At 34.3% G+C, this 10260-nt stretch overlaps 1 protein-coding gene across 3 annotated transcripts; it reads left to right on the forward strand.

Annotated features, from left to right (window-relative positions):
* Window positions 1287-9696, forward strand: LOC109848418 (soluble inorganic pyrophosphatase 4-like). 3 transcript variants are annotated; one of them, XM_020417892.1, is made up of 10 exons: window positions 1287-1437; window positions 3181-3317; window positions 3481-3509; window positions 4369-4434; window positions 4513-4620; window positions 4784-4849; window positions 4985-5105; window positions 5542-5564; window positions 5697-5755; window positions 9346-9696. In XM_020417892.1, the coding sequence occupies exons 2-10, from the start codon at window positions 3188-3190 to the stop codon at window positions 9386-9388; spliced, it is 645 nt and encodes a 214-aa protein (XP_020273481.1). In that variant the 5' UTR covers window positions 1287-1437; window positions 3181-3187; the 3' UTR covers window positions 9389-9696. The 3 variants fall into 3 exon arrangements, with proteins under 3 accessions (XP_020273481.1, XP_020273480.1, XP_020273482.1); XM_020417891.1 differs by lacking the exon at window positions 1287-1437 and adding an exon at window positions 1776-1996; XM_020417893.1 differs by lacking the exon at window positions 1287-1437 and adding an exon at window positions 1846-1961.

Consider the following 10260-nt stretch of genomic DNA (forward strand, 5'->3'; position numbering starts at 1 on the left):
TTTTCTGTTCTTTTACTTAAAAAAGGTAAGTATAAATTAAGGGGAAGAACATACAGTGCGTCATGTGCAAAAGAAATCCCTCCATTATAAGTAGCTTAGAATATGATTCCAACAAGAGAATAAAGTTCATTTGAAACTATTAAATCTAGGGCATATATTTCACATGTCAGAAATCAAATAAAAAAAGCAGCAAAATGTCATAATCAATCCAGCAAAGCGTCTACTTTGGTCAATTAATCCACACTTAAAAAAAAAAAGACAAAGCTGAAAAAGACATGCAATGAGGCAGGCCATGCATTTCATGGGATACTTGCTAATCTGTTAATTATTTAATCATTATTATTAGAGCTTTGCTACAGTGACCCAAAATATGGGACCAATAGGGAGGGCAAGTGAGGTGTCCCATTCCTATTTGATAATGAGTTGGATGATGGCCAACTCATTATCAAATAGGAGGGGGACACCTCACTTGTCCCCCATATTGGTCCCATATTTTGAGTCATTGAGGAATTTTTCTTATTATTATATGCAAACCTACCGTTAAGAAAAGATATTTCTCCGAAGGGGTTTGTCGGTCCATTTAAATCTTTGGCAGCTTGAAGTTAGTCCCTTAAATCGTTAAAATTGCTATTATGTTCTCCAACTCTTGAGTTACTTTAAAATGAGTCTCTCAAGTCATTGCCTTTAGGTCTCCCTGAAAATAGCGATTCGAGGAAAATTAGTCGCTCATAATCATAAAAATTGCTGATAGATCCCCAAATTATCATAAGTCGTTTCAAATTAATCTCTCTTATCCCTACTTTTACTCTTGGACGGAGGAGGGATCAAAACGAATTAAGAATTAGGGAACCGGGTAACAATCTCAATGAATTGAGGGACTAATTTCGTAATCACTAAAGAATCTAGGGACCTGACAGCAATTTCCTTGATTTTATGGATTGATGGCGCAATATGAAAGATTAAAGCACTAACAAGGGAAAAACATCCTCCGAAACGTCAGGACCTCGCCGCCAGCAGACGTGAAATCCAAAAAAAAGTTGAAGGGTCAAAATTCATCAAAATTGGCGAAGACTCAAAGCCAGCTGTCTTTCTCCACCCTCCGAGTCACGTGCCGGCCGGTCGGCGTCACGCGAGGCGAAGGTGCGCTTGACGAAGCGTTAATCCCACGCCACTCATCCGCAGACTCCCACACCCACCGACGGATCCCAGCCGTCCGATCAAATCCCCACCCTCCGGCCCCACTAGCCTACCAATCAGATCTCGACACGTGGTGGGGAAGGGGGAATCGTGCATTCTATGCTGTTTTTGATGCGCACTAAAAGCGGGAACGCAATTCTCACTTCAGTTTCGATCCCTATAAATAACCTTCAGCTTGGTAACTCATTTTTGTACTTTTTTTTTTTGGCAATCCGAGAGCTGCGTCCATTCTCGTCTCAGGTGCGTTTTCGAGTTTTATTTTGCCTTTGTTTTTTCGTTGGGGCTCGATATGTGTTTGATCTGAGATTGTGAGATTCAGGCGGTTTTTGCTCCGATTTCTGATAAATTTCGTGATTTTTTGGGGGGAGATTGGGGGGCTTTGGTGTAATTTTTAGGGTTAGATGGTAGATCCACGAGTTCTGCTTCCGATCTGATGGATCTTGAGACCGATCATCACATTTTCCAGCGATTTCATCAGCTTTTCGCTAGTCGAGTTCTCTAAAGACTTGGTTTGTGTTTGTTTTCTGCTTTTTTACCAGTGGCAATGTCGATATTTCCGAGTCAATTGTGGGTCCCACTTTAGGTCCATTCAGATGGCCACCGGGGAATCTTGCAATATGCGTTGTTTATGCTTTCCGTTGAAAGCGCCATTTGCGTTGAAGAGAAAGCGGGAACTCAAGTCCCACTTCGGTTTCTCTCTCTCTAGATCCCTGTATATATATCCCCTGCAGTTGATTTCTCAAGCATCAAGTGCTCACTTTTGGGTATTTTTTTTACTGTTCTTCGATTCTTGCCTAAGGTGCGCCTTTTAGTGCGATTTTCGTTGTTCTTAGGGTTTTGATTTGTTTTTGATCTGTGATTGTGAGATTTATTTAGGAGTTAGGGCAATATCTGGGAAGAATGGGGTTGTTTGGGTGTTAATTTTTTGGTCTAGATCGTTGATCTAAGGGTGTATGATTCTGATCTGTTATCGTTTATGGTCGATCACCACATTTTGAAGCGATTTCATCAGATTGATTTTTGCGGTGATTTCAGATTGAGCTCTCTATGGACTTTTGCTTGGTTGTGGGTGTTTTAATCGGTACCTTTTTCTTGTTGAAATGTAAATGTTTATTAATATTATATATTCTTTGTTGATAAATTCTACTGGAAGTTGTAAGAGAAGCTCATGTAGACCTGGCGATGGATATCGTGTTTGTTTTATCGCGATGAATCCAGTCATCTTTCATGTTTCTAGTCATAGATTCTTTATTGATTTTCACGAAATTTGGACAAAAATCAAAACCGATTCTCCTTGTGGAGCTTTCTTTTTTATGGCTACAAGAAATCCTGAAATATGCTTAACTTGTATTCATTATATATGTATACATGCAGTTATTTTGCAGCAGGATGGTAGGATTTCTTGTGACGTATTTGATTAAGTTTGATGACTTTGAATTAATATCTCAGAATTCACTGAATATATTATGCTGTATCCGTCGGATATTGTCACAAGTACTGTAAACTAAATTATACTACTACTATTTGAATACAAAGTGATTGGCTAGGTTGATGATATTGACCTGATTTTCTATTTAGGTTTTGCACTTATGACACATACTTTACTCGATTGATTTCCAAATGATGACCTGGCACAGGCTATGCTATCATGTAATCCGGTAGTTTTGGATTCAGAAAAATCTCAGCACAATAACATAAAGGAACAGAGAGGAAGTTTGCTACCTACACCCTCCTGGCCAATACGCAATAGATCCTAAGATTAATAGTTTATAGTTGGAAAATTGGTGTTTTCTATTCCACCAATAAAAATTATATTGGCTTCAAGCATGGATCTGACAGTGGCATCATAATCCTCTTCGGGAATGATGTTTGTGGCACAACTGTTGAAAGCTTTGTTATGCAGCTCACTTTTTGTTTCCATTTAGGCTATAAGCGGACAGCTAGGACTGATATGATAATGCTGGAAATTTCTTATTCTTACAGCTTGAAGATGTCTCCCCCTAGTGATGAGTCAAACAAACCCGATTCTCGCCAGCCACATCCACCCCTTAATGAAAGAATACTTTCATCCATGTCTAGAAGGTCTGTGGCAGCACACCCCTGGCACGATCTTGAGATAGGTACTTTTTTTTCTCTCCCTTTCCATCCTTTGACTTTTTAATCTGTTTATTTCTTTTTTCAGTTGTAAATTGTACCTTCCAATATCAGATTATAGGGTGACATGAAGCCTACTGCTTCCCCCTTTTATTGTTTTCTTATATTGTTATTTAATTATTAATGCAGGTCCTGGAGCACCCCTCATTTTCAATTGTGTAAGGAACCAAAATCTTTATTTTTATACAAGTTGCTGTAACTAATTTTGTTGAACCTTTTTATATGGTTATTTGGCTTGATATGAATATGATATTGCATGTCCAAATGAAAGTGTTACACATCTTCTATGATACCTGAATTCACATTTGAATATGCAAATAAAATTGTTAAAATATCTACATAACTGTGCATTCTACAGGATAACTATTTGTATCTTAGTATCATTTATATGTATATGCTGACTCATTGTTTTTTGAGTAATAACAGTATAAAAAAACATAATTGTCTATACTATTTTTGTGGTGTCGACCAAGATCGATTTTTAATATCAGCTTGCAGCAAATTTAGGTAAAAATGAAATTTACTATTGTGCTTATATGTTCATATTCACATCAATTTATAAGAAAATCAGATGAAAGAATTCGTGTCATATTGTTTACTTGCTGAATAACAATGGCTCTGACTTAAGATCACTTCAAACTTCAGAGTGAATTAAACTTTTTATGCTGAGAAACTGTGATTTTGCAAAATGCACCATTATTTTCACCCCAGGATGTATGAGATTTTCAACATTTTTTTAGAATTGGTGTCTGTGTTTTTCTAAGTTCTCCCATATTCTAACTCTACTAAGCATCACTACTTTTCCACTCCCCCATTTTCTTTTATTTTTCTGGCAGTCTATCATGCGCCAGTGAGTGCCTCAGATGTCAACTGACTGTTTCCAACAGAAGTCAGGATCCGTTTTTCTTTGTTCTTTGCAATTTGAGTGATCATAACAATAATTCTTATCATGCTCTGGTCATGTCAGAATAAGCTGAACAAAGTAACATTTGCAAATACCTTCTATAATACCTGTAGGTGGTGGAAATTGGAAGAGGAAGCAAGGTCAAATATGAACTTGACAAGAAGACTGGGCTTATAAAGGTACACTTAGAAACTCTTTTTGATGTTGATTTAAATCTGTTTGAGCAGTTTACATAGTCGCTGTGTATATGTCTGTAGGTGGATCGGGTGCTTTACTCATCAGTGGTGTACCCCCACAATTATGGTTTCATCCCACGCACTCTTTGCGAGGATAGTGATCCTATGGATGTGTTAGTTCTCATGCAGGTGTCCAACTATTTAACATTCTGATGCAGTTTCCTTTTATTGATGAGAAATTATGCACTCACAAAATAGGCTCAGCTGGCGTCAGATCATCTCTTCTTATTTGCAAATCTTTGATTTCAATTAGGACTTGTATAATGGTTCTCTCTGTTGTTAATTTTAACAGGAGCCAATTCTGCCTGGATGTTTTCTTCGCGCTAAAGCTATAGGTCTCATGCCTATGATTGATCAGGTATCTTTTCCCCCTGCTATTATGAGAAATTATAATGCTGATTTTCCCCCATCGAAAGTGGAAGATTTTTGCTGTAATGCCTATAAAGGATTTTTTGCTTGGGCAAAGGTTTTATTCTGCTTATTGTTGGTGTAGGGTGAGAAAGACGATAAGATTATTGCTGTCTGTGCGGATGATCCTGAATATAGGCACTTCACTGATATCAAGGAACTCCCACCTCATCGTTTAGCTGAAATTAGGCGCTTTTTTGAAGACTGTATCCTTATATGAGCAAGCATTTAGACTGTATTTTCATGCTTACGAAGCGTAATTTTTTATTTATGTTTTTATTTTTTGACAGTTCCAGATATGCTAAAAGCAAAGCAATATTAACAGTCAGTTTCACAAGAATTGATTTTGATACCTAGGATTTTCACCGTATGCTTAATTGTTTCTATACCCTTCTATTACAAGGTCCTCAAACAGCCAGACCATATCTTTGCGTTTGACAATCATTGTCTTCTTACATAAAATTGGTTTGGATAATTCAGCCTTTGGAATCTTGATAACTGGTCAGACTTAGATCTCTAATTTAGTTCTTGACCTTTCAGCTTTTTTGTAGTAAATTGTTACCCCAAGGTTGCATATTTATTGTAAGCTATTTGGGCTTTTCAGTGTCTTTATTCTGCTTGTCCTTAAGTGCTCGAACTTAGATAAGAAAAATGAAAACAAGGAGGTTGCCGTGAATGATTTCTTACCTGCTGCTTCAGCTTATGAAGTTAGATAAGAAAAATGAAAACAAGGAGGTTGCCGTGAATGATTTCTTACCTGCTGCTTCAGCTTATGAAGCTATACAACACTCCAGGAGGTTGCCGTGAATGATTTCTTACCTGCTGCTTCAGCTTATGAAGCTATACAACACTCCATGTAAGTGATCCTTTCTTTTTGCATAACTTCTGTAGATTGTATGGGTAATACCATGTTTCTCTTTTAAAGCATTTACACTCACACGTTGCTCCCACTAGTTCGATCATGGCCCTTGGCCCAGAACATGTTTATTGAAAAGCCTTGTTGTTGAGATTCTGCATGTTTATTTCCTTAACGTGTTTGGTAACCGGAAAGTAAGGGTCTGTTTGGTTATTTTCTTGCAATAGTAGGAAATAATTTCCGGGCTTAGAGATGCATTTCCATGAGTTCCTAAGTATTTCCCAGAATATGATTTTTTTTGTTTGTTTCACCCTTAAAACCTGGAGAAAAATTGTTTGTTTTAGATATATAATCCACTGTTTGTTGGTAACCAAAAAATAGGTAACCATAAGCGATGAAAGCTAAACAATAGCTCTCCACCCAATTTTTTATTGCCCAAATACTATCTTTCCACCCATTTCCAAGCTAAAAGGTCAGAATTGGGTTTCCTCAAAATCACAACGAATGATGACATTTTAACCCAAACATCACTTTCAAAGCTTAGCCAAACTAAGTAATAGGAAAGCTTCTAGGAAAATCTGAGCATTTTCTTGATGTATTAGGGGTTTCCGTGGTTTTTGGTGTTTCCAGCTTGAAGCAAACAACCCCTAAATGGAAAGTTAATCAAAAATTGGAAACTGGCTTCACTTTCCTTTTTTATTTTCTTGTTTGGTACATGGAAAGTGGTTAGAAAGTGTTGGTTGCCATGTCAGCTTTTTAGCCTCTTTCACTTTCTCATTTTTTTTGAGAAAGTGGATGAAATATGAACTTTTGAGGAGAGAATATATTTTATATGTTCCTTTTTTTTCCTTTCCTTTTTTGTTCTTATCACCATCTTCCGGCAGCCAAGCGCAAGGCTTTACCCTTTCTTCTGGTATCCACATAAGCATATGAAAGTACTGAAAAAAGTTTATAAAACTTCCTTCTAAAGATTCCTAATTTCATTCAAAACAATTAAACTATTCTATAAAACATTCAGAAAATATTATCTTTTATTCCTTCTATTTTATTTGTTTATTAAGCTAAGATTAATCCTTCTTTACCTTTATCTCTTTCCTAGGTAATTCTATAATAGAGTTTTCATCATCTACATTGATTATGACATTAGGCTGGAGTTGTATTCTTTGCGCTATTATCTTTCCTAGACTCGTTATTCTTTTATCTTCTTGTTTAACTTCACAAAGAAGTCTAATGTATTTCTAATATTCAACACAAATTTCTTGAAATGCAGACTTTGATTTTTTTTCTATTTCAATGAGAATAAATTTAAATTTCCTATATATATATAATTATTTGTGTTCCTAATTTATTACCTAAATACCTCTACAATGAATTCTTCTAATAAGAATTTCTATTATATTAATAATGTTACATTTGCTCTATCCTTGTTATTTTTACAAAGATCTGAACTAAATACCTGTATTTTTCATTACAAATTTGCCTTAGATTATAGTATTAATATTTAATTTCTTTAGTATTTGAAGAACAAAGTATGAAATTTATGAATACTTACTATTTTTTTGTATCTTTCATGAAGAATTCTTCTTTGATTGAGATAAAGTTGTTAAATTATTTTTCAATGGAACTCAGTTGGTGCTTTTTTATTTATTTCTGTCACTTTCTCATTTGCAATGGAAATAGCTTGATTCTTTTGAATGATATCTCTGAACATTCTGATAATTTCTCCATATGTAATTCCTTGCATTATTATACCCTATAAATATTATTAACATCGGAGATTAATGTTTCTAAATTATAATCAATCGATGCTAAGCTATTATATTATAGTCTTTTATCATTTTTATGAATTTAAACATCTATCAATTAATGTTACTAATGTATTTTTGCTGCTCTAACTTATTAGTAAAATTATATGCAGTTACTTCGATTTATATAGTGACAATAATTTTAAAGCTATCATATATTTTTAAAATTTTTATTCCTTCTTTGCTTTACCAGCATCAACTTAGATTACATTTAGATCCCGAAAAGTGATAGTAAACCCTAAAATTGTAGATTAATTTTTGAAAAACTCAAATATCAGCGATTTGCCAATAATTTCCAGATGTAATGTGTACTTGTTATAAATTTTGATATTTTAGAGTTTTTTGCTATTTTTAAAATTTAAAGAAGTTTTTTGTTGTAATTTTTGTAACTTTAAGGTTAATTTTGGTAGATTTTAAATTTTTAGGTGCTTGAAGGTAGTATCTTTAATTCATCTTTTTTTGTTTGTAAATTTTAAAATTTTAGAATTTATGGTGGTTTTTTTATAATTTGAACTTTTAATGGTGTTTTTATAATTTTTGAGATATTGAGGTGTTAATTGAAAAAAATTTAAATTCTTCAGAGGCTGCTGTTAATTTCTTAATCTTATATTTGTTGTTCTAAGTTTAAAATGTTAAAAATTTTCAGGTGCATTATGGTAATCCCTTGAATTTATTTATGTTGTTTGAAAGTTTTATAATTTTAGAATTTTAGGGTTTTTATTTGTAATTTAAATTCTGCAAATTTTAAATTCTTCGTAGATTGTTGTTAATTTCTTGATTAATGTTTGTTGTTTTAAGTTTTGAAACGTCAGGATGTTTTTTATAATTTTAAACTTTTCAGGGTATTTTGTGTAATTTTAAATCTTTTTTAGGTTTTTATAATATTTTATGTATTATAGTATATTAGCTACGTATAATTTCTTTATCTTAACAAACTAATACCATAAAGTTATTTTATATATTTTATTAATATTTTTTTTAAATTGTTGAGCTATAGCTAGTTCACGTAGGATTAAGATATGATATAATTATAATTAGGTTAGATTAAGATATTAATAAAATATTTAAAATAGTGAGGGTGATATTGACCATGAAAAGATTTTTTCCCAAACTCGTGCTTTTAAAGGGAGTATGATATGATTTGGCTATATCTGCTGGAGGAAATCATGGGGTTGTAGAGATTGCTGGGTAATTTTAGTGAAAAGTGAAAAAATGCTTGCATATCCCTTTGATTACCTATCATATAACAGTAGTATGATGAATAAAGATTGATTATTCAAAAAGATGTTGTGGAATGATTCAAAATAATTATCAGGAAACATTAAATTTGCCTTCTCACAAGTCTCAATGGCTAGTCTTAATAAATTAAGAAATACAAAATAAATTTTATATTTTATAAAATATAAAAAATTGGATGTCCACTTCAGCTGCCACCTCAACTTTTCACATTTCAACTTTCAGCTTGCCAAACAAAATTTTCTAGTAGAAAGTGAAACGAAAATACTTTCTTAAGAAGGCACTTTCTCTTCACTTCGTACTTTCTATTTACTTTCCGGTTGCCAAACGTGCAGCCTAGATAGTTTAGCATGCTGGAACATGATCTTCCACTTGTTCACTGGCAGTAATGTCAAATATTGTATTATATCATGTTGTCTGCTATTTCCATTTTCTTGTAGATAGATGAACTGTGCATTCCCTACCTTTAGTCTCTTCTTTTCTATTTCTCAGTGATTTCCTTCTATTTGTCAAGCTGACTGTTATCGCTGTTTTTTTTTTCATAATCAGGGACCTCTATGCAACCTACATAGTGGAGAGCCTGAGGAGGTAGGATAATGACGAGAAAGCTGAAGCGGTTGAGTTCTCAGGTGCTTTTATGTGGTATTTTGTGTGCTCGTATTTGATTGAGTGTATGGTTATTATATACAAAGTCAACAGTATTACTAGCTCGTTTGGCTTTTGCAAACAGTGCTTTGTTACCTCACAATATAGTCCTCTAATCAAGTGGATATAGTAAAATATGCCTCGCTCTTCGCTCGTATTTTAATTCCAATACTTGTCTTGGCTTCTCAGCTACGCTAGAGTGTATTATTGCCGACTCAACATTAATATATGTAGCAAAAGGGTGTTAACACTGTACCTTGATTCTTGACTTGCTAACTCTCTCTATAGGCTTTTCAAAAGTTGTACATCGTTAAACTTTATTTTATGTGAAAAAAGTGGGAGAAAGGCTTTTAGGTAGACTCCACAACAAGCTCATGGATTTGAAAAAGATGAGAGCAGAACTGAAAGTGAGCTGAAAAGGAGAGGCTATAAAGGACATATGCAAAGTATATGCCGGGCATATGCAAAGTATATGCCATCCCAATTCTAAAGCTGAATCATATGCCCTGTGCCCTGTATCAACAACTATATAGCCCCCTTAAGTCTCTTCATCCATTCATGTTCTCTCTGAAATCTCTACTTATGGATTTCACCTGATCATCGGCTGTAATGGCCGGGCAATGGAGGAGGTGAATCCGGTTATATGATGTAGGGCAACCATGAACCTTTGGCAGTTGTAGCTCCTTACTCGGAGCAAAGGGGTGTTATAAATTCTCTACCATGTGGGGGGTCATCTTTGATGTTTCTTTTATCTAGTTTTTACTTATTTTGATGAATAGGCAAAGTTTGCATGTTTGCTTTGCTTAATGTACCGCCCTA

The sequence above is a fragment of the Asparagus officinalis genome, chromosome 7, assembly GCF_001876935.1.
Source record: "Asparagus officinalis chromosome 7, Aspof.V1, whole genome shotgun sequence".
Classification (NCBI taxonomy): domain Eukaryota; kingdom Viridiplantae; phylum Streptophyta; class Magnoliopsida; order Asparagales; family Asparagaceae; genus Asparagus; species Asparagus officinalis.